The sequence below is a fragment of the Ambystoma mexicanum genome, chromosome 1q (genome assembly GCF_040938575.1).
Source record: "Ambystoma mexicanum isolate Mex_15411 chromosome 1q, UKY_AmexF1_1, whole genome shotgun sequence".
Classification (NCBI taxonomy): Eukaryota; Metazoa; Chordata; class Amphibia; order Caudata; family Ambystomatidae; genus Ambystoma; species Ambystoma mexicanum.
In genome coordinates, this window is record NC_090922.1 from 1,034,640,039 (window position 1) to 1,034,665,368 (window position 25,330).

Consider the following 25,330-nt stretch of genomic DNA (forward strand, 5'->3'; position numbering starts at 1 on the left):
ATCCCTTCCTTATTTTAAAAGGAAATTATGTACATGATACGTGAACATATATGAAACTAACATGTCTTTCTTAATGAAACTTTCTGCAGTCAGTTTTGTTCATTCTTATCACATATCAGCTACTATTATTGTTTCATTCCATTCCATGTTTTCACTGTTACCCAAGAGTATTTCTATCAGGATTTCAACAAACATGATTCATTCTCCCATGCTAATTTTTTTCCCATGGCAATATGATCAATAAAACAATATTGTGTTTATTTGAATCAGGAGGTATCATCTGAACTTATGTCCAAGAAGTACGCCTATACTGAGGAACAAAGGGGTCGCCATTCTGCTGCTGGAAGTTCATACTCATATCAAAACTGTGCCAAAGCCAAAGATTTTGGAATGCAAATCTGCCTCCAGTACAAATCACAAACAGCTGCCTTTCTCAAAAATGCACCTCTCTACAAATTGATTGGGGAGAACGAGGCTAAGATCATCATAAAACCAGGTACAAATATTGATAGCAATAGAGCAGCATTTCTTTATTGTGTCTTTTTCCTAATAGAATGTTGACCTCAAATGATAACTAAACAGCAAGTAAATATTGCATGATATGACGTATGGCATTATGTTGTTTGCAGCTCATGCAGATGCAGCGATTGAAAAGCTAATGCTGGAGGTCCAGGCTGGACCAAAAGCAGCATCTAAAATAATCACCATGGTTACCGTGGAGGAGAATCAAGAAGAGGAACTTGAAGACTCAGTGGTTCAAATGAAACTGAAGAAGATTCTTGGAATAGATGAGGAATACACGGTAAAATAATCAGATGCATATCTCTAAAGTACAGCAATTGTGTTTCTATTCCATTAATTAATGTCTGATGTGTTCCTTCTTAAATCGGTTAACGCTACTTTATTGCTTGGGGACATTGAAGTGCTATTCTAGTGACACATTTGTTTTACAAGCATTACTACTGTACATTTGGTCATATTTACCAATCTGGGTGGTACGCTACATATCGTTTTGTTTTTTAAGACCACTTGATGTGAATTGTACCACGCATTGCAGTGTCCTGTACACTTGTTTTAATAAGTGCTAGAGACATAGTTAAAAAAGAGATAAGAGACTTTTCATTTATATAGAAATTCTGTTTTTAGGTCAGAAATAGAAGCCTGGTCAAAGAACAAAAGAAAGGACATAAGACAAAGCCAAGGAAACCCAAGGACTCCAAACACAATACACCTAATGTGGCTGAGGCTGCAAAGGATCGGAAGCATCGACCCTCGTCTAGTTCATCCAGCTCTTCCTCTTCTTCATCCTCATCATCATCTTCTAGCAGCAGCCAGCAACACCGAGGACGCGGCAGCAGTAGCAGCAGCAGTAGCAGTAGCAGTAGCAGTAGCAGTAGCAGTAGCAGCAGCAGTAGAAACTCACAGAGACATAAGAGAGGCAGCAGCAGTAGCAGCAGCAGCAGTAGCAGCAGTAGCAGCAGCAGCAGTAGCAGCAACAGCAGAAGGAAAGGTAGCAACAGACACCAGCAAACTGCTCACCATGGAAACCAACATCAGCAGCCACAGGACCGTAAGAAGCAATGGAGCATTAGCAGTGCCAGCAGCAGCAGCAGCAGTAGTAGCAGAAGGAAAGGTAGCAGCAGACACCACCACACTGCTCTGCATGGAAACCAACAGCAGCATCAGCAGGACCGTAAGAAGCCATGGAGCATTAGCAGTGCCAGCAGCAGCAGCAGCAGTAGCAGCAACGAGTCTATCAGGAAAAGGGTAATGTGTTTTTTGTTTCATGTTCTCAATGACTTCTGTACATTTTTAAGGTCAAGCATGTTTGTCAGGAATTCTCATAACAAATAATTGTGTGCTCCACCCACTCCTGCATCTAAGTTTAACAAGTCATATTGAAATTAACTTCACAAAGGTCAGACGGTTTTCATATCAATATATTGAGAGATTTTGAAGGAACCCGCATACATTGTTCATATTACTATTTAGATATGTTTTGCTTACTATAAAACACTATTGTTGGGTGAGTTCCAGTAACAAACCCTTTAATGGGTGGAATGAATGTGGCGAGGGGCCATATGGAGGGATTGAACAAGAAGGGAAGACAACTAGGCAGAACACTTTAAAAATAGATCTTGAGCACAGCATGTTCATGAACTCCTCCCAGTTTGCTGCTCAACCCCAGAAGCATAAGGTTTCCTTTGCCACCCTGGATGGCCTTCAGAAGGACAACATTTTAGCTTCACATCACCCTTCACTGATAAACAAAGGTCTAACGTGATCAGTTTTGATGTAGAGACAACACAAAGGTAGTTGGTCTAAACACTTGCCCCAAAGCTTGCCTAAGCCACAGGATGCTGCTGTATTCCCATTCCAATGTCTCTAAATGTAGACAATGCTCCACATTCATTGGTGGCCATAGGCTCTGACAAGCAAACAACGCTTTAACCAAAAGTAAATCATGCAGGTTCCATAATTTACAACCTGCTCCCAAGGGCAAAAGCTGGGATGGGCAATGAGAGTACGTCCCTCAAACGTCTAAGCATTGGATGCAAACAACACTAGATATGTGTTGTCTTCTTTTACCCAGATAAGTGGAGAGCTGGGGTCAGCTTGCCACCCGTGTATGTTCAGGGTCTGTGACTCACAAGGCCTGCCACCTGAAATGCTTGTTTTACATTGCACCCCCACCCCCATATTTGGAAACACTCATGCTCTGCATAACTGTTCCTATACCAGGAAGTGCAAGGCCGCTATCTGCTATGCCAATTCCTCAAGGCAGACCAGAGGTCCTGCCAGGGCAGATGTGGCAGAGGTAGCACTTCACATAGGGCATCTATTATTAAATTAACTTTTGGGCATGAGTCTATTATTTTTAGGAATTCGGCCTGCTTGTGTGCACTGTTAGCAAATGGCGAAATAAAAAATAAAAAAGCTGTTAATGTGCTCTATCACACAAATCACGTAGAATAATGAGTCGTTTATGGTAATGTGACGTCACGTGTGCGTGGTTTAGGAAGAAAAGGCTACCCTTTAAGAATCTGGCGGATGCCATTCCTCTGAAGCAGATCCTAATGCAGCAGCAAGCACAGGTCTCGACCAGTCAGTAACTTCTTTTTGCAACTTATTTTTGGATTGCATCTGGGGATATGGCTTGCAGTCCTGACATAATTATCAAAACACAAGGGAGAGAAGATTATACATTGCAAACAACCTTAGGGATTAATTAGAAGTTTAGTTTCTACAGAAATGTCCTGGACGAGGACCACACAATGGTTGTGTCATTTAGTGCTTATCGAGGCACTGTTTGATATCACAGTGACGTCTGGTGCATTTTGCGGCCAGTGAAAAGGCTTCATTCTCTATAGTGTTAGATTTCTCATTTGATTCACGGTTTACCTCAATTAACGCAGAACCCTTTTCAAATTCATTTTTATTACAATCAGTTTAAGGGAACTCAGTCCTTCTGCCAAAATATCATTACCCATATGAACAGGTCTCCACGCACCCCTGTGCCCCTCAATCCTCTTCTGGCCTCAGGTTAGACATTTGAATGCTTAGTATAGTATATTTTTATGTTAATGACTAATATACCTGATGGCCAGAATGGTCTACACAAAATAACTTTTGTTTTCATTTTCTTTCTTTAGGCAAACCCTGAAATTTATGAGCTGCGCTTCAACCCAACAAACAGACAATCAGTACGTAATGTTTTTATTGATTTTCAGTGCATATCAGGTGTGATCTTGGCCAAGCAATTTGGGGTTGCTAAGAAAATAATTCAGTCCTCACATGTGGAAAATGCCACCATCTGCAGCACTGGGTTTCATTAGTCTCCATTTAATGTGTAAAATCCATGACACTTGAATACCCAGGCATTCCTGTGCTGGCATTCCCATTAGTGCATGTGGACCTGCTCGATTCAAACACATCAATCTCTGTTACCCAAGGCCATGTTCCTGATGTGTTAAATGAACCAGAGCAAATATATTCCCCAAAGAGCACTCATCAAGGGAGTCCTCCTGCGTGTGTGGCCAGTTTCGTTATTAAAGGTTTCGGAAGGGCCACACCGCATTTCCTCTCCCATGGAAGGATCTTGCATGATCCCAGTAAGACAGATGCTATTAGGGACTGCACTTACTCAGAAGTAGAACAGTAGGTGTCCTCTGACAGATCCGACAGCAGAACAGCGTGCACAAAGCAAAGGTGGGGAAGGGGGAGATCTCCTGCCCCCTCCAGTCCTCAGAGATGACCACTGGATGCAGATTCTGCAATCTCTCATCTGCATATGCTTATTTATTTACAGAGGGGAAGGAATGCATGTTCTGTCAAGGTGGTGTTCATTGGAAGACATTGAGAGATTATCACGACCATATGGTTGGCTTATTCATTAAATATAAAATGTTTAGTCTACCTTTTAGATTTTATCCTGTCTGAATATAATAAAAAAATTAAGCAACACATTTTTAAATACAAATGAAAACATTTGCCAATGGTTTGAGAGGCCCTCTACTGGGGAAGAACACGTCTGAATATCCATTTCTATGGCAGTGTGCTCACACAGGTGCGCCTGCAATCACAGTGTAGCATTCTGTGGCGTATCAGGAGGGTCTGCAATCAGACTATAGCTTTATGTGGCCAATCAGGAGTGCCGGCAATCATGGTGTAACTCTCTGTGGCATATCTGCAATCATGATATAGTTCTCTGTGGCCTATCAGGAGGGTCTGCAATCATGGTATACATCTGTGGCATATCAGCAGGGTCTGCAATCATGGCATCACTCTCTGTGGCATAACAGAGGAGAATCATTAATTTGCATACCAGTCATGTGCAACCCACAAGGACAGTCCAGCATGGAAATAACAACCAATTCTGCTCTGAACAAGACTTTCAGCAGCCACCCCAGATGCCTGTTTATGCATGCACATACACTCTTCTTGCATTTCCTACTTTTTGTACCTAGCTATTGCCCATGTTTCTAGTTGGCTTAAACTTCAGCACAGCCAGCAGGACTGTGTAACACCCATTTAGCATTGCCAGATGCCCATTATGTGAGAACAATTTTATTTCACAAAACATAACTATACTAAGTAAAGACAACGTGTGTGTGTGTTGTTAGTCCTACCATCTCTTAACACCAGTGGCATGCACACATATTGAAGGTTATCTATACACATTCGGTATCATAGTTTGCCTTTATGTCATCTGCCCTTGGACATTTTCACAAGATATCCTTGAAATATTACAGAATCCGAACAGGAGAGCCACAGGACAAGGGTCTTCTTCTGAGTCCAGCTCTTCCAGCAGCAGCAGCTCCAGCAGCAGTAGCAGCAGCAGGAGGAAAGACACTGATGCCAGGAGATCCCGCCAGAGGGTGAGTGCTTCATCCAATACGAGTCTAGAAGTGACCTTCTTAACATGTTTGTATTTTGGTTTGTATTGTATTTATTTATTTGACGAACAGGGATGTCAATTTCAATCAGAAATTACTTACAAAAACACATTTATAGATGGCAGAGGCATTCCCATGAATAGTGCCTGTACAATGTCATAAAGATGAGAACAAGTGGTAAAATGCTTGCAATTCAGTTGTATTTCTGGCAGGTCTTGATTTCAGAGCACAACTATGATATATGCTATATGCTATATAGTCCCTTAACCTTTTGATGAGTTCTGCAGCAATATGGAAGCGCAAGACTGTGGGCTGAGTACCTTTAGAAAGCTACTGAACTCTGAGGTATCTGCAAAGACCTAGTAACATATGGTGTGGGGTACTTTATCTTTTTATAAAAATATGCCTTTGAAGAATAAAGGAAAGGTTTTTCAGTAGAATTAGCCAATTTTACATTACGTATACATGCAGAGTTTGACTGGCCCATAGGGAACTCTGGAGATTTATCAGTAGGCCTCTGCACCCTGGGACTGATAACCTATCTTATTTCCAAATGTTTTCATAGGAAAAGGGTTGGAATTTCTGAAAATGTGTAGTATGTGGCCTCTTTCAGAAGTATCCCAAGTCCACCCCTGAATGCATGACTGTTTTTAATAGTTTGTAAGGCCATTCTGTATATAATTTTCTGAGTTTATCATCTGTATTGCCTTTGGATATTTTGATTTGCATTAGTATGTCTCTGTATATTTGTTTAATTTAACCCTGGCAGACTTGGAGCAATCTTGGGAGGAAGCCAGAAAATGTCCACCAATGATTAGCTTCTGTCACATCTGCTGATTGGTTTTTGCAGTTGACTTAGTCCTGCTCGACGTCACGTAGTTTGTGTTAGAATGGCTCACTGACACAATAGACAACTACTCTCATGTAAACGCCCTAGACATGAACATGAAGAAAACCAAAACCATATGTTTCGACTCCAAAAGGAAATTAAACAAACAAATATGGAGGTTGAGACATCTGGATATTGAGGCTGTGCAAGAATTTCAATACTTGACATTACTGCTACATGAAAATTAAACTGGAAGCAGCTCCAAAATACTGCAACATAGCAAGCAAGCACATGGCAGCACTGCAATTCTGCAAAGCCAACAAGGAGTTTACTCTTTACAGTCTCTGCAGATTGCATATAAACAAAAGAAATGTCCTGCTATTTTATACGGGGCCTAGTTGTGGAGTGGCTTTAGTGATTTCTGACTTGACAAGCTAGAGTGGCAATCATAGAGGTCTACATTGGCAATGCTGTAAAAGGGGGCCAATGCTCTATCCAAGAGCTCGACTGGATATAAACTTCTTGGCCGTTCTAGGGAAAAATAAAGAATGTCACACAGCTTATTATAATAAATAATTCCATTATTTCCAATTGACAATGCTGGACAACTTGAGTGCTCCAAACCATAACATCATACAAAAATAAGGAACATTAAGAATTATTGCTCCAAGTAGATTTCTGATTAAAATCAGACATATCTACAATTCTCCAGATACATGATATGGACATTTAAATCAGGGAAATAGATCGGCAGTGTAATTATCCATATCTGAAGACTAAAGCTTAGCTCAAGAATATGTAAACGTTTTTCCTAAGAAGGTAGAACCCCAAACCGTCCCTTATGCTTTTCCAAATCCGGGAAATTGTAAGCAAGTTGTAATTCCAGCTGGAACTCCTTGACACATAAGCAGTTTTGCGATTGGGTAAGGTATTTATCCTCCTGACAGAATATGCAGACTGGCATACAAAGAATAAGATAGCAAAAGTGAAACGAATTTGGACACAGGTAGAGGGTTTCACTTTGGCAGATTCAGGATCTTTGGAATTTGGAAGAACTAGCACTTCTTTGGACAAGTGTCTGGAATGGTAGGAGATCTCTTTGCTGCTAGCTGCATGTGGGTTCCGGACAACTAATTATAAAAAGTACTGTCTAATGATGTACAATAATGGGACTCAGGGTGATTTTCGTGTAATGTGTTTTAATTTAACTGGTATGCTATACGGCATTAAATACTTAACAATAATATGAAAAGGCTGTGTTCAAGTGTGTGATTTATTTTTTCATATTGTTTAAAGTGTGTGTCTTTAGAAATGTCAGATAGGTTTGGCCGCTGGACGGGTACACGGCTCTTCTTGGTATTACATTTAAGCTATTATGTATTTGTAACAAAAATAAAGGGTAGACCCGACATTATCCTGAGTCAATGAAAAAATACGTAGCAAATATAAACGTGATCCACTGTATTACATTAACAATTCATGATGAACAATGCATGATGGCCTTAAGAAATCTGCAAACATGGATGTGATAAATACTTTTTAGGACACTATATGTGAATTCCATTAATCCATTTTTAATCCAATTTTAATGAAAAGGAATCATTTCAAAACCAATTCTGTGGCAAAACAATTTGGAACAAAACGTCTTCTGATTGACACAAAAAACATTAGATTTGATGATATGTTGTATGCATAGCTGTATCTACTGCTGTATGGTGTTATCTACTCCAAGAGCTGTAGGTAAATCAGGCCCCCATTGGCTAAAAACAGACAGTATTTCTGGCACTGGTATTACAACTTGCTTGTTTATAAGAAAACCTGCAGACAGTGGAGTAGAGCTTTCAAAGATTGTAAGCACATTTAATCAACAGCTGCTTGTGATAACTCTCCACAGTGAAGAGGGATGTCACATGTCACAATGCTTTGTGCAGGCCTTCTTTAGAGAAGGAAGATGCTGCAGGCGGGCAAACAAAGTCTGGGTTTTAACCTCAGTTTTTAAGCTCTCTCTGGTTAGTGTATTGTTGTCCTGAGTTGAAGGCCCTTTACTAGCTTTGTGAAAGCAGTGAATCTAGTGTGGTGCCCAACTTGGTGCTGTTTAGTGTACTGCAAACAGGGGGGAAAGCCTGCATCATGCACAAATTCAAGCTGCGGGTATTCATAACTTAGGGAGGAGACTCTGTTACTTTTATTGATTTTAAATTAAACAAGCATTTTATATGTGCAAATATATGAGTACTCTTGAAGGAGTACTTGACTTTTTTTAATCATTGGATTTGCATAGATTTTAATGTGAATTGTAGATGATAGCTGAGATATGAATATTACGAGTGAAGGAAGAACATAAGTGCCAATTGGAAGCATACAGATCTACATCGATGTTTTTCAGCTCTATGGACATATGGAATAAACTACTATCATGAAGGATCAGTGCAAGGCACCTTAACAGCCTCAATGCTTTGCATGTTAAGACGGGGTTTTACGATTGCATTGAGAGTACACATGAAAGGCTTGCAGCTAGTGAGGCTCAGCATGGGGCCTTAAACATGTGACCTAGCATGTATTCTGGCTCCCTTCTGTTATTAGCTTGTGCTGGCCGTAGAGTGTTCATGGGTAACACTCTGATTGGTCTCTCACATACTATACATATCCTACATCAATATTGTTTAAAAATGATCTGATCATTAACCAGTAGTGAATATGGAATGCTTGCTTCTGGTAAGGGTTACAGTGGACTTAACAACATGGGCCTTAGCATGAATCCTGGCTTCCATGTTGACCTGATCATTAATAAGGCAAAGACCGAAGTAATGGTTACAGGGAAAATAAAAGACTCTTGCTCAGTTGGTTGATCTGAAAAGACAAACTTGACAAATACAAAAGAACTGTTTTTCTAAAGAAGATAATGTATAATGTCAACAATATCTGCACATGCTGTGAGGTAGGATTTGGGTGAGTGTTATCTGTTTGCCATTATTTCGAAGATGTACAGGTGCTCTTTTTAGAGAACTCTCTAATATATTTACATGAGGCCACGTTTGAAGCCAAAATACAGTGCAGAATTAAATGTGCCAATTGGGTGAGAGAATACTGTGAGATATTACAGGGCTTGGAAGAAATTTCTACATTTGACAAAATAATAATCTGTTGCACCTTAATGTAGGCCTTAGACTCTGACAAGCTTGAAAGCAGGCTTCCAATATTTAGCATTTTGCCATATTCACACGTTCAAGGGAAGACTTTAGGTAATATGGTGGAGAACAGTCAGCAGAGGGTTTAATTCTTGTAGTACGGTAATATTGGTACAGAACCTTTTGGGCGTCGTCCTATTGGTAAATATTGGAGCAGGGCCGGCGATCTGGAAGCAGTGACATTTCTAGGGAGAGATACCCAACCCTATTACTTAGAACTGCCATTACACTACGACAGAAGGAAATGTGATAAACTGGGTCCATTGGCATCAAGTGTGGCAGTCTTTCATTTAATTGAGCTTTTCTTAATAAAGTTGATAAAAGCGAAAATTAAACTGTTTGGTGCAAATTGAACTACAGAAAATATTTTCAATCAAGGCAAATGCTATTGCAATTAAGGGATATTAATAATGTTGAAACACTTTAGAATATTTGGTTGGACACTTAAATCTGGAAATTATTTACTTTCCTATTCAATATTTATGAACTCACTGCATGGATTGATTTTCACTTGCTTATTTAAAAAAGGGATACCTAGCTTATTTTATATGTTCTATGAACTTTTCTCTTTTTATAACAGACGTATATTTCTATTTTTTTAACCTGTTAAGAAAAAATACAAAGAATAAAGGGATTTGTGTTGAGTAACGAAAGGACCAATTAAGTGAGAACATGTGAAGGAAGAAAGTGTTTTTTAGCCTTAGGATTAAGAAAGAGCAAAGGTGGTGCCTTTGAATTTGCCACATGGCCAGACCAGACAAAAGCTCCAGTGCAGAGTTTGTGGAGCCTCCATTTTCATTGCCTCCTTCATGTTTGTTTCCTGACTTTAGCCTGCGTTTCTGGGAGACAAGCAGCCTCCGGTGTTGGCAATAACTGCTCAGGCTGTGAGAAATGACAACAAGAAGCAAGGGTACCAGGTGATCATATATGCCGACTACCACGCCTCCAAACCCCAGATCCAGGCCTACGTGGTGGAAATCGCTAGCGCCAGTAGGTGGCGAGCCTGCGCTAATGCTGTTGTGGTCAACTCACATGAGGCTCAGGTGAGGCAGAAAGGGAAGGTCTGGAAGAAACAGAAGTCATGGGCAGGAGTCAAATATCACCCCTTTTATAATTTCAGTTTACTAAATTGTGTTTTTTACCTTATAATGTAGGCTTATCTGAAATGGGGCCAGAATTGTCAGGACTACAAAATTGCTGCAAAGGCTGAAACTGGCCACTTTGGCAGTCAGCCAGGCCTGAGGGTGAAAGTAGAGTGGCCAAGAATCCCTTCCAAACTGAAATCAGCTGGGAAATGGTACATGTCTTAATTTTCTAATCAATTCATTAAATTAATCTGTTTTCGAGAGGCTATGAGTGAGCTTTCTGGTATCAGTTTAAATATGCATTTTGAACTCACAATATGGACTACATAGTATTTGTGTGAAAATACCGACCCACAACAATGTGGACATAAAGGAAACGTAGATTGCAGTTTTTTACAGTGAGGTGATGCATGGGAGTAACCATGTCAACAGGTGATAGACAGCAGGCAGCCAATCTAAGGGGTTGCCTGCATCCTGTGAAAGAGATTGAGACCGAAGTCCACGCTCAGTTATTGTGTACAATTGGCATTAATAATTTTGAGGGGTGTCATACAAAAAAAATGCCATTTAATTGTACATATACTACATAGTAGATCCTTATGTAGTCATTAGCCTTCATTTCTTTAGTCATTATATTTTAGATCAATATTTCCATAAAGTAGTAAACCATGTGCTTAGAACCCTCTGAGTACAGATGTGTTTACTTTGTTCTAACAGAGGGAAATATAATCTACAAACCATGTCTTCATTCCAAACTTTACTTGGATAACTAAAGCAATCAGACAAGTCTACCATTTGTTTTGTTCATTACATTTACCTCCAATTCCTGGTATAGCTGCTCTAGCTTTGGATATACATGCTTGCCAAGCACAGTCGCAATGCCATTCGTGCTGGATCAGGAACATGATTTCCAAAGGAGAGAGTTCATTTATTTTTATTGATCCTATAAGTTAAGCTGTGTTTGCCTGAGAAGCATTTTTTCTCTGTATTCCTTAGGTGCTGGGTAGATAGTTCTCTTCTTTAAAAACAGTCTCATAGGGTGAATTTGATGTTTCATCTGAGGGAATGGGCGAGTTGCCTTGATGGGGAAAACAGTGACCTATCTGATTAATGTTGGTGATTACTGTCACCTGATGAGGTTATGGAAACCCTTGTAGGGGAAGTGCAATACAGTCCATCGCCAACAGAGCAGGAGAGGCTTGCTGTGACAAATTGCATGAAAGAGTTCCCATCAACAATACTCCAGCCTCACTGAAAAGGCAGCCACTAGTGTAATTGGAGACTATAATCACTACGTCCCCACTGTTTGTTATGTATCATTGTATAGCTTGATTTTGGTTCTTTTACAGAAATCCAATAAACCTCAAACCAAATACCTGGGGACATTCTCCTCTTTCTAGATTATTTACATGGACATTTAACGCCGTATCATAATTAAATCCATACATCCCCATTATGTTAGCAACAGACCCTATGTGATAACAGCACCTTACTGAAACCCAAAGCAGAACGCCTCTAATGATACCAGAAGGTTTGCCAGGAGTATTGTCCTGCAATGGTGAACTTCACGAGGAAAGGACCTAATCTATCCTCTTCCTTAGCACGCTGCAGGCTGAACTAATCTCTAATCAAGAATATAAAGTCAATTTTCTTCAGGAGCTTTCAACATATGGATCATATTCTCTTCACCTACCAAAGCAGAATGCACAAGTGCATGGAAACATCTGTGCAGGTGCATTGAGCGTAGGCACCAATAGAACTGTGCGTGGTTCTGTAAGTGCAGCCAGAGGACAATTCTTCTAAAATGGGATTTTATGGATATCATTCCAAAAATGTGCTGCCATGCTACTGGTACAGAGGCATGCGGTTGTAACTGTGGATACACACTTTACTGAAGAACTGTAAAGAATTCCATCTGCACTGGCCATCTCATGCATGAATCTGATCATCAGACAGAGGGATTCAAGCGCCCAGCCAGTGATGGTCAACGCCCGGACCCTAACTTTTAAATCTCTTTTCATACACTGGGATATTACTACAGATTGCATATCCTGAAGAACATGTTTCTAGAAGGATCTCAGATTTATTTGGTAAAGGGCCACCAAAATCAACATAAAATATTTACGTCAGATCATCTTAAAGACTATGCTGAGCACAGATCTCCATTTAAACAGAATATCTTCTTACCACCCACAAGCTCATTCCATTGTCCATGTAAAACTAAGCAACCCTCATCATAGAAGGGAAACAGGCATGAGTGTGTAACTGCATGTAAAGCACAAGCGATTAAGCGCTGCCAACTATTCATAGTGTTAACACACTGCACTGTCTAGATTCAGATGCATAAAAATGTGATGCGTCCACCTAAAAACGGATGTGTCTTTTTCTCTGTTCCAGGGCTGCTCAGTATATTCCAGGCGCTGCGTACATGGCAGGATTCTCTGAAAAGTTACAGAAAAATCCCTCTAAACAAGCAAAGGTCATCCTAGCATTAAGCTCTTCAAGAACCATTGATGCAGTTCTGCAGATTCCAAAGGTAAATATGGCAGCCAATGTCAGTAGCACAGTCCCTTCCTGGAACACATAAGGACCCGGATTGAATACCTTGTTTCTGTTTTGTTGGCAGCGCACACTGTACTACAGATCCATCCAGCTCCCAGTGGCAATCCCGGCTGGCCGACCTATCCAGGCCTCCAGCAGTCAGTCTCCCAGCTGGAATATCTTCGCTGAAGCCCCAGACTTCCTCTTGGACAATCTGAGAGGTAAACATCAAGCAAGTGGTCAAATGTATATGCTGTGTTAATTTAAACACCAAAGTCCTAGTCTGGGACATACATTCGCCACACTCTAAAGCTTGTCTCATTGTATGAACTATCAGTCCTCATTGGGTGGACGTCATTAATGCATGACTTCACAGAGGCATAGATGAATTACTATAGGGTACTCATCTGCACAAATGTGAAAGGACAATCACTGAAATAAATTCATACAATCCGGCCGATTTTCAAAATATCAAACCATTCTCCACAATCTAGCAAGTAAGTAATGTAATGCTTAAATGCCTCATCTGCAATGCAAGTTGTGATAAATAAAGTCCTTGAAATGTTTCTTAGGTCACTGCACAGTTACTAAAAACAGGATCACCACCTTCAATGAAGTCGCATTCAATTACTCGATGCCTGAGAGTTGCTACCATGTCCTGGCCAAAGACTGCAGCCCTGAGCTCAACTTCCTGGTGATGATGAAGACTTCGGAAGTGTCCCCTGACAAGAAGGCCATCAACGTCAAACTCGGCAGCCAGTGAGTATTTCTAATCCCCTGAACAGCACAGCCTCGCAGGAGCGGTACCCTTTTGTTTATTAATGTTTTAAACTGCTGTACTTGGGATTTTTCTACCTCACGCTTTATTCGCACAGAATAGGCATAAAGAAATTTACCATTCTTGTGGCAGACGACACAAGGATTTTCGGAAACCTCTCTGAAATACATGACCATAATCTTATTTTCTTTCCCCTCTTAAGTGATATTTACATGTCTCCGTCGGCTGACTCCCTGGAGCTGGTGATTAATGGCATTAAAGTGACCAGCCTGCCATACCAAACCCATTCTGGTGAGTAACTGGGTTTCCATGCACATTTTAAATATCATGTGATGAGAAGCTTCTAGGAAGCACATGTTTATGTATACAGAGATTCAAATTATTTAAATGCACTATTAGAAGTGCCTAGCATGCACATGCATTTTATTTTGGCACGTTTTCTGCAATAAAAAAAGTAATTGCTAAAGAAAATAATTCATTGGTTGCTCATTGGACAGTGTGACAATTTACCAAAGTAAAAATCATTTTTTAATATCTAATGTCGGCAAAGGACCATAATCCAATCAATGACCCACATCCATATACTGTGGGTCTACTCCTAATTTTGGAGGATAACACATATTCTGTGTATATATAGACAGATGTTTGTATTGGATCTTTTTCTCATTACACTCATTATACCCACTCATGCCTGGATAATTCTGGTTATTGCTATGGAGGATTTGTAAATCCCTCATTAGGCAGCGGTCATATGGTGCTCCTAGTGCTTAGAGGATTAGGCTGTTGAAGGAAGATATCGAAGTATTCAAGTCTTCAAATGCTTACAGAAGAAATGACATGGCTTGTTTTCTAAATAGGGACCATACACTGAAGCTGCGTGTAAAAGTAATTGTGGAGAATCTGTCATGATCCAGGCACCCTTGTTTTGAGGCGTGAGTGCTCTATTGCCACGCTGTATGAAGGTAGAGGATGAGCCAACACTCCCATATTGAGTCTCCTAGAGACTGCATAAGGAATGGAAATTAGCTCTAACCAGTAGAAGCCGATCACTTGGTCACAGTCCCCCTTTCACCCACTGAATGATATGAATGCTATGCTTGCATTCTAAAATTGGAGCTCAGTGATCTTCATTGAAGTCACTTATTGCCATTTCTAAGCAGTCTTGTCGTGAGTTCTGCATGTGTCACTCAAGAGTGTATAGGCTTGATTTACAAAGCGTTTTCCCATGCGGTTTTCCCCATTGGAAAACGTGTTTGTAAATTGGGCCCTCTGTCGGCTGATGAATCTTTAGTGCTGCTCTGATGTTCGCAGACCTTGCCATACAAAGCAAGACCAGGTGCCGTGTTCTATTCAGCATTAACAGGACATGGCTCTCGTTTGATTACAGACCCTCACGTGTTGATTGAAAAGGAGGCTGATGGGCTGTCTCTGAGGGCTCCAGACTTCGGCATTGCGAAGCTCTACTATGACGGAATAACATGCCAGGTACCCCAGCCATTTTCTATTCTTGCCTCATCAGCGATGTTTACCTTGTTGCATGCACTTACATCGGGATTCTCTGTTACTCTGTCCTCGTAAAGGTGGGAACAGCCTTGTGGATGAAGGGAAAGACATGTGGTGTTTGCGGCCATCACGACGACGAGACGGAACAGGAATACCAGATGCCCGATGGATTAGTGGCTAAAGATGAAGAGAGCTTCGCCCACTCCTGGATTCCTGCAGAAGACTCCTGCTCAGGAGGTAACACAGTGCTGCTATTTTTCACGGCAGTGATACAACCTATGTATGCGTAGGGGATAGGAAAACATGAATTTTCGTAGTTACTTAGGTAAGGACAGTTATGAAAGGCTGTAGATAAAGGGTGAATTTCTGGGCTCAAAGATATGTTTAAGTAGCTTTAAATCAAGTTAATATGTTCAGGGAGTGTTCCCCTAAAATGTTTCATAATCGGGCCTTTTTGAGCTGTACCCACTTTTGCATTCAGTTATGTACATATACGTCAGAGAAACACCATTTATATTGATAACGTAAACATGAGAATATTAAAAGATTGTGCACTTAGTTATACCTAGGATCTCACTTCTTGCTATCATCAGATGCAATCCAAATAATCTCTTGATATCATTTCCCAGCTTGTAAACTGCAGCGCACTCTCGTGAAGCTTGAAAAGTCTGTTCTCATCGAAGGAGAAGCTTCCAAGTGCTACTCAGTTAACCCAGTTCTACGTTGTGTGAAGGGATGTTCCCCAACCAGGACTACTCCAGTTACTGTTGGCTTCCACTGTCTAAACACTGGTGAGTTTACAAAATTGTTTCTTTGGGAGTGTGCTCTGTCACATGGTGACGGTACTGAGAATACGTGTATATCCATTCTGACAAGGGAGGTGTGTAGCGCATGACAATACTACAGTGCCATGATGTGTTATACATAAATATAGACCTCTGATATGCCTTCATCTTACACATGTACATAATGGGGCGCCATTTGCAGTGACTTAATTTCATCCCATTAATTCTGCAATTTTCTAGCACCTCTCTTCCCCTGTTGGTAAAACCTCATGTTTACCAGTCACAGGGGAGTTCTGACAGGTTACAGATTGTACACACTCCTATAGGACAACATCTTTTATTTATTTATAGCTTCCATCGTGTGTGGTATGAGTTGAATGGAGCTTGTTTTGTAAGATGTGGTTCAGACCTTTCAACCATGTAATGTTGCCCTATGCATGGACCGGCCAATCAGGAAACAATGGCCAAAGTGCAGGATCAGCATGCCAGTTTGTTGGTCAAAGTAGGCCAGTTTGATGAGTTAATTAACTGTCTAGCTAGAATGGTTTTACCATTGTTATTGAATAAATATTCTTCAAAATTCACATTTTGCAACACATTGTTACCAAGCATCACTTAGGGGCCACTGCTCAAACAGTCTGCCACTAAATAAATTAATTGTGACTCTGAGCCACTTTCTCATGGTTCCACAAGCCAGTTGTATACCCAAGTCCAACCCGGATGTCAATGATCTGCATCATGTTTCTATCCGGGGGTTTTGGACTACTACTTCAGTGCCAGTATATCTCGCCATTTACCATTCTGTCCAGGGCTGATTGGAGTTGTCCAAAATATCTGGAGAGCCAAAGGTTGCAGATTACTGCCTTATGTTATGACTCATTTGGTAACAAGGTAGTCGCGTAATATGTTATTGTCGATGCACAGTGCCTTCTGGTTTCAATTGCAATTGAATTCACCTGCTGAGATGCACTGTAACATCTGGCATTCATCTTAGATTGGGACACACTACTAAACTTAATTCTAAACTGCAACACTACTCTACAATTCATACCGTCTCATTTCAGTGATGCTCCTTGCCTGTCACTCAACACAATTTAGAATAATAATCTGCCCCAGCAGAAAAGTGACAATGAATGAGAGGTGCATGCGTGACCCTTTCATCCATTTTTTGTAAATGTGAGCAGCACTGTCTGCTCTTCCACTTGCATTTGTGTCTCTTAACAGAGATATAAGTGTTTTATTCCATTAACAAGCCCATTAGGGCCCTATCCCTGTGTAATGCACACCAGGACAGCCAATAATAACACACAGGTGTCAGGAGTGTGCTCCTGATGCCAATGCATGAAACTGACTGGACAGATAATGAGGTGACCTGCACATTGCCAAACATCTAGGATCTGAATTACGGGCATCCTTTGTCCTATTTATAGAGGTTGTGTGGGCAAATCTCGAGCCGATAAAAGTGAGTTGGTGGAGTTTAAGTACAAATTCCTATAAGCGTGCTCAAATACCTGGTGCAGGTGGACATCACCCTCCTAAAAGTCCTGACACTTCCTTTGAAAACCCTCCAACGTCCCCTTCAAACCCAACACATACATCTTATTTTAGCTCGACCCCCCTCCCTCTCGGCCTTAGCTGCTCGATATTTCTCCTGCCAAAGATTTAAGGATGAATCGGGCTCAGCATATTTGTGAAATGCAAAGCAGTGCAGTAAACATGATCCATTTTCAAATTTTGTTTATGCTGGCCAGACTACAATTAATGTAAAAATCATTTGAGAAGTTTAGCCTTTATTTCTAAATTAACATAGAATAACATTTTGGAAAGACCTGCCCCCAAATGTTCAGTACCACAAGGAGGTTGTCTTTTCCATATTATTTACAAATCAAATCCAAAACGTGAACTAAGCATGATCATGTCTCTCTGCACCTTGTAAGCTGCTGGGCATTTACCCACCGAGCTACATCCTCGAGTTCCTATTCATGAGAAAATGTTACCAAATGCAAAGCAGCCAAACCTACCCCAAATGGGGCAAACACCCCTCCATGTGGAATACAAGGCACAGCAGGCATCACTCTGCCTCACTTCGTTCGGCTTTTCTAGGGAGGTGAAGTGGCATCCGTAAAAACAGACACACAAAAACGAACAGAAGAAAATGGTGAATAGGGCATTGAAAAAAACGAATGCCAAAAACGTGGATCAAGGGAAACAGGGGTTGCAGGGATGTCCCTTGCTTCCCTTGTATGAGGGAGAATTCTCATAAATGTGCTAATTTCCCTTATCTTTTGAGACCCCCCAGCAACTTTGCTGGATTTTTAGGACTTTAATTTTTAACGGGAAAGAGAGTGAGCCTTTTTTCCCACTCTTTCATGTATTTTGATGTGTGTTTTTACTTTTGTGTTCTTGGGATATGGAGTTTTAGGCAACTGCATAGGCATCATCTTTTCTTGTGTGCCACACAGCACCCTCAGTACAGTGACACAGGGATGTCTTTCAGGCTTCCCAAGGTTTAAAATACCTTCTCTGGGACTGACTACTGTCTCCCAGTGAATGTAAATTTAATTTGACTTTGCTAGTCTTTTTAAATTGCTAAACCCAGCACACCCTGCCTTACAGCAGAGTGCTGGAGGGAATACCTAGTATTCCCTATGCCTAGAAAACTCATGTAGCACTCAAATGCTACCCTTTCCTCTCAGAATGGCTGGTGGCAGTGGTATTACCATGATTTTCCTGACCACGACCCGTTTAAATGCTCAGGTAGCTAAATCCACTGGAGCCATTTTGTCAAGATGGCGTCTGAGCCCCCTCTGTAAAAACAGGTTCCGATCGACTTTTTTCACCATTTCTTTTTGAAAAGTTCCTTCTAGTGTTTGTATCTGCGTGCCAAACCAGGATTGGTCCCTTTGTTCCTTTGCCTTTGGCAGGCTTCAATACCGAAGACCGCCTCTGGCGCCTGAGTGTCTGGGGTGAGGGAGGTGCCTGAAACTCCCTGTGCTCAGTCTCCTAGGAGACCTGAATCCATTTTGGCATGATTGGCTGGCTGACTGTCCACAAGGACAGCCACCCTGCTGGGTGAGTGGCAGCTATGCTCGAATGAATGGGAGAAAACTGTTTAAAAGACAGGTCTCTGGGACTTGGAAGGCAGATTCGACCACTGGAACGAAATAACTGAAGACGAGCTAAAGGAAGACGACTGTTGCAACTCCTGGACCGTTGGTTTGCCCGGTGAAGCCCTGCTGCAGGTCTGAATAGCCTGAAACTCCCTCAACAGAGAAGCCCCTTCAAGGACGACTTCTCCCTTAAGCTGGTGGGAACAACCAACTCGCAAGCCACCTGGAAACCATCTCCATACTGGTCGAATTTTCTTCAGAGTACTGTTGAAACCCGGATAGCCAGTGAGAAGGATACCAGTTTGTGGACTTTAAGGCACTGACACCTTAAACCGACGTTTTCCCAAGCTTCTGGATCCATCCCTGTGCAGTGCAGGAACCTCTCAACGTCCCCCCTGTGGTCCCCACGACTGAGGCACAGGAACAGCGAGATCTGCAGGAACTGCCTCAGCTACATCGTTTCTTCATTATCATTACCAAGGTACTGTGCAAACGCGGTTGAGAAATCATCTCTGCCGCGGTGAAAGTTCCTGAAACTTTCCCAACTTTGGAGTCTTGTTCGCTCCGAATCTGACATATAACTCTTTTTTGGGCAAACTACTGCTGAGAACATTGGCAAAGACTTAACTGTATACTACCAGAACGGTGCTATCCTATCCAAGACACTAATCCATTGACTTTGGCCCAGGCCTATTGAATTGATCTGCCTCTTGTAGTGTACTGAAAGTATTTGCCCTGCCTAAGAAAGTATTTGTGTTTAATTCTTAAAACTTGTATCTTTTACTCCCATTTAAAGTTACTGAAGTGTTATTTTGCCCTCACCTCTGGGGAGCCTAACCTGTTAAGAAACATATTGGTTTGGTACTGGAGTGTATCATAGTGTGATATTGAGCTGCTTATTGCTACTGGAGTGTTTTCTAAATGACTGTGTAAATAAAGTAATATTGTTTTACCAAGAAACATGTGCATGAAGGGAACTGGCATCGCAGAGAAATGGTGAGGCGGCAGCATACTTCTCTGTGTGCCACAAGAAGGTAAATAAGGGGGTTATCGGAAATGACCGCAGGAGGAAAATCCAAAAGTTAATTTCGAAAAACCTTTGGTTATTTCTCCCTCAGTCATTTCGGATTCGATTATCTCATGGAAATCCTGTGAATAACGTGACATTTGAAATGTTTCTAGTTATATTAACAATATGGCACTGTTGGTGTTGTAACTTGCAATTTACACACATATAACAATTCCCTTGACAGCCTCCTGCCACACATTCTAAATCTAACTGCATTTAATACTGCATTGTTTCAAATATTTTCATTTTAGGATAGTTATGGCATCAAAGCTAACCTACTTTTTCCCCACCCCTCTTTTCTTTCTAACAGATGCTTCACTGGATCTTTCTGATGGACAGGCGAAACTTGACAAGGCCGAAGATATTGTTGAGACAATTGATGCCCACACGGCATGCTCCTGTGGAGCTCAGCAGTGCGCAGCTTGAAACAACCACTCACAGGAGCGTATCCGCACATAGTTCTTCAACAATCTGTCATATTCTAATCTGCTCTTAAAATTACTTGATTTTACCAACCAAATTTAAGGATGAAAATATTCCTGTAAATATCTCATTTTGCAATAAAACCTTTGTTTATTCAAAAAGTTATCAATGGCTTAGATTTGGCTTCATTTAAGACTTGACATTGTTACTGAACATGGTTATTCGCAAACAGGACCTTTGTTTTACCTGATGTTCCTTGCCATCCACTCTAATTGGGGGTAGGTACTGGCAATGAAATACTGCAAGGGGTAAATAGACAATACTGCTTACGGTAACCACTTCACTTCAGTGTTATTGCTCTGAACCCAACAGCAGCGTAATATCAGTCTAAAACCCAGTGAGGAATTCGGCATGTCGGACATGCATCAGCAAGCCATTCAGTACCCACAAATGTCCCACGATTCGCTGGGAAGGTCCGGTAGCCTAATGAATGGCCTAGCTCACTTCCTGCTTCTCTGTGTGATGTCCATTGCTCGCAAGTGAGAAACAGGGCTGATTCACAAAAAACGTTCTTACTTCCACTGCAAAAAGGTCAAAAGAAAGTAAAGAAACCCTATGTATACATATTTTGTTATGCCCTTACAGGGTTCGAAATTTAAGGGAGCTATTTAGTGTCTGCTTCTATCCTAGGAGATTCTGGTTAGTTGGAAATCAACACCCCAGGAGCTACCTTTGGCTCCCAGGCAAGCTGCTACATTGCAAACAGTCATATGCAGCATTGCATTTGAGTATTTAATTTAAGAATGTGAATAAAGAAGACTTAGGACACATCTAGTCACATTTCAACAAAATTAATCATATATAATGGACAACAAGTTAAAGTGTACCCCTCATGTGGAAGTTAGATATGCAGTGCACTGGGTACTCGCTCTTGATTCCCCAGCAGTAGTTCCTGCTTACTAGGTGATGCCTGGCCACCAGGAGCTGGTTTTAGCTTCTGCTCATTGAATCTTAATTTCGTACCCTGACCTTAGCGATTAGTGTTTTTAATCTCCTTCCCTTTCATCTTACCAAAAACAGAAAAAGAGAAACCCACTGAGAAACACATTGTACTAGAAACCCCCTCCCAACAATTGTTACTGACCAAGTGAATATTTTTGTGAGCATATCACCTTCAGATACAGAGGAGGGGCATCATCAGGAGGTGGTACACAAGCAACAGAGGTAGGATAAGGCAGAGATACAAGGGCAGCTGGAGGTGGAACATGAGGAGTAGGGGCAGCAGGTGGTACAAGAACTGATGGAAGGGGAGTAGGAGGATGCAAGGCAGGAGGTGGCAGATGAGGGGTGGGCGGAGGTGGATTAGTGGCATAAGGAATAGAGGCAGCAGGAGGTGGAATAGGATGTGGATGCAGAGCAGGGCAACAATATCGGCCAGGGAGTAAAAGGGGCATACAAGAAACAGACAAATGCTGGTGACTCCTGTCGTGTTGAAGGGACAAGCTGCACCAGGGGACATGACATACTAAAGGGTCCTCCACTTGCAAGTCATTCTCCACCATGACATAGAGTTCAGAAATGTGAGGAAGAGGCCCAACCACAATCAGAGGCACCAGCTGCAACTATCAGTCATGTGCTGGCTTCGTTCCCCCTGCAATGAGAATGTTTGTTATATCTCCTGTAACCCTGGCAATTTACAGAAGGGTGATTATAGGGGGCAGTGGCTGTTGGACCTGGGGGAGGTTTGTTTGTTTGTTTGTGTTATTTATTTCTATAGCGAACCTTAACCCAGGGGTATCTGGGTGCATTCGATGGTTGCAGAGGTTGCAGGCAGTTGCAGAAGTTACAGACATACAGATGATATATAAATACAGATTTACAGAAGTAAAGGTCATAATTACATAATTACAGAATTACATCATAAGCAGTACTAATGATACGACGTTCTTCAAGTTTAGCGGTCATAAATTCGGTTTGGAAGCTAGGTAGGAGGTAGGTGGCCTTTCATAGGCCACTCTTGATGAAGACTCAGGGTAAGCTAGGAAACCATCACATTAGTCGTTGCCGAAACTCTGTTGATGTTTATGGAGAGGGTTCCAGCCTCAGACTCATGTAAACTTTGTTGATGGCCACAAAGGGAAGTTCCAGCAGCAGACTCAGTGAAATTACATTTAAGATCATAAGGAGAAAGTTCCAGGATCAAACCTGCGATAGGCCCATTAGTATCTGTGGGGACAAGGTACCACCTTAGCCTCTTGAGTGTAGTTCTAGCCCTCCTTCTCTATCCTCAGGGAGGTGGGCCATAGATGAGAAAAAGAGCCCCCAGCCCAGTATGCAGATGGCTGCATGTCCACTCTATGAATTCATTAATTTTCTTAACTCCAAGTAGTGCCAAATAGAAAAACAGCTTGGACGATGATTGTGATTCCATTTTTCTTCTGGCAAGGGTACTGGAGAAAAATGAACAGCAAAGCAAAGTTCTAATTACTTGCATGTGTTTGGTGGATGTACCAGGGATATTTGCAAACATAGTAAACGTATCACTGTAGTCTACAGGTCCATTATAGATACAATACATACACAGTCAACAACTTACAAAATGTTCAGGGCATTTTGCAGGAACCATGCTGATAGGGTCCATCATGGTACTCATGTATGGGTTTTTCTGTTGCTTGAATATCATCAGTGATCTTTATCTGCACACACTGTTTCTTACCTTACAATTGCTTTCAAATATGATTTATTGAAACACTTACAGAACTGGTCTACTAGGAGAAACCCGGTGTGGGTATCCACCATCCTAGACCTCAAGAATACTTGGGACCACAAGTCCTCTGAGGAGTGCATAATAGGGTTACCGATTGGCAACAACCGGTTGTGTTTTGCGTAGTTTCTGCTAGTCTCAAGTGGCCTGAGATGTTCTCCCTATAGCATCTGAAATAACTCTATAGATTTATAAGTCCTCCAATTGTATTTTTAGCCTTATTCTAGATCCAAATTACACGGTTGTGCCTCTCACACCTACCTCCATATTCCAATCCCAAATGAGTCCAACTCAACTTACCGAGGTGCAACAGATGGCCCTAGTCTCCGCCATAAGCCGAGGAGAGAGAGAATATAAAAGGAGAGCTAGCCAGGCTCCTTCAATAGGTTGTTGGAGTAGGAGCTGGAGATGCGTGTTTAAAGGAAAGTAGCAAACAATAGGTGTACTAAGGAGGAAGGAGATTGAAGAGGTAGTTGATGAATGGGAGAAGAAGAGTGTTTTGGATGAGAAGGTTTTCCATCTAAGAACGAGTTATTGGAAGGAGTGGGGATTACCATCTGAGCAAAAGGCTTATCAGAGACAGATTGGTGGAGTGGCAGGTAGTTACTATCTGAAATTGATTTGTTGGGAGAAGGAAGGTTAGCATCTGACAAGGGATTACCTAAGGGGAAGGTGGACAGTGGCGACCAAAGCCCTTCACTGGGGCACAACAGACAGAGAGAGCAACAAGCTAAGGGGCGCATAACTAAAAAAAGCCTGGGAAGGAGGTTGGAGTGAAGGCTAAACTCTTACCCTTAGCAAGTAGGAAGTATCCAGTAGACCAGTCTGCTGCAGAGGAAAATTCACAAATCATCAGGGTCTTGAGTAGCATCCAGATAAAGTACTTAATTCAATCAGAAAACCTACAACATATCGAGAACATATTTAATGGGTATCTGCTTGTTTTCTAGAATATGGCAGTGCCGAGGTATGCACATGATTTTCTTTAATTGTGAGTCCTGACGAAATAAGATTGGTATTAGAAGGGTAACTGCATATGTGCCACATGCAGAAAAATGTGCCTTTACGAAGAATCGACTATTGACATGTTTGTAGCTTTCCAATTTATCAGCAAATTATAATGTAAGAGGGTACACTTGTACTACATTTAGATTCTATTGAATTACTTTTGGAGGAGCCTTGGAGAATCACACATTGTAGGCTTTACTCTAGCCATGACATTGTGAAACACATGTTGGCAATTATTTTGAGAGTACAAGGGACTAGTTGTTTTGCGTTTTGTTTTGTAAGCATGGAATCATATCATCCTATGAAAGGATGGAAGGAATTATTAGATTTAATTGAATAAATATATATATATATATATTAGATGGCCTGCAGTAGCCGCCATGTAGTTTGGTTAAGTTGCTAAACCCATAGGAAGACCACTTTTCCGACGGCTTATAATTTAGCTCCCCCTGGAGGAATCGTCACCAAACTTTGCAAAAAAGGTATATGGCCGGCTCTGAATTCTTTCACCAAGTTGGGTGAGGTTTTCTGCTGGGTGGGCAATGTTATAGTGGAGTCCCAAAAATGTATTTTTTTCCATAGACTGAATGGGCAAAAACTTTTCGCACGGCTACAGGCCTAACGGCAGGACGGATTTTCATCAAAATTGTGGTATGAACGGGGGCTTGGGTCAGAAAGCGTGCTTTTGTGTGTTTAGTTGAAATCGGACGAGTACTTTTGCCACAAAGAACTGAAATGTACATCCCAAAAAATGTGTGATATCTAGATAACTGCGGACCTATTTCCCTGTTCGCTCCACGGACCAAAGTCTCATTGGCCTGCAGTACACTGTGATGTCGGCGAACATTGGA

General features: G+C 41.4%; 1 protein-coding gene across 1 annotated transcript in view; it reads left to right on the forward strand.

Annotated features, from left to right (window-relative positions):
• Nucleotides 1-20,872, forward strand: part of LOC138540808 (vitellogenin-A2-like) — a 67,262-nt gene extending 46,390 nt beyond the window's left edge. The window contains exons 21-35 of the mRNA XM_069641711.1: nt 271-496; nt 630-802; nt 1,147-1,767; nt 3,654-3,704; nt 5,253-5,378; nt 10,244-10,456; nt 10,568-10,710; nt 12,896-13,034; nt 13,125-13,260; nt 13,612-13,798; nt 14,020-14,108; nt 15,205-15,302; nt 15,398-15,557; nt 15,950-16,111; nt 20,595-20,872. Of these exons, the coding sequence (XP_069497812.1) occupies nt 271-496; nt 630-802; nt 1,147-1,767; nt 3,654-3,704; nt 5,253-5,378; nt 10,244-10,456; nt 10,568-10,710; nt 12,896-13,034; nt 13,125-13,260; nt 13,612-13,798; nt 14,020-14,108; nt 15,205-15,302; nt 15,398-15,557; nt 15,950-16,111; nt 20,595-20,710 (2,640 nt within the window). The 3' untranslated portion in view covers nt 20,711-20,872. The remainder of the gene's footprint in view (nt 1-270; nt 497-629; nt 803-1,146; nt 1,768-3,653; nt 3,705-5,252; nt 5,379-10,243; nt 10,457-10,567; nt 10,711-12,895; nt 13,035-13,124; nt 13,261-13,611; nt 13,799-14,019; nt 14,109-15,204; nt 15,303-15,397; nt 15,558-15,949; nt 16,112-20,594) is intronic.
• The last annotated feature ends 4,458 nt before the right edge of the window (nt 20,873-25,330 follow it).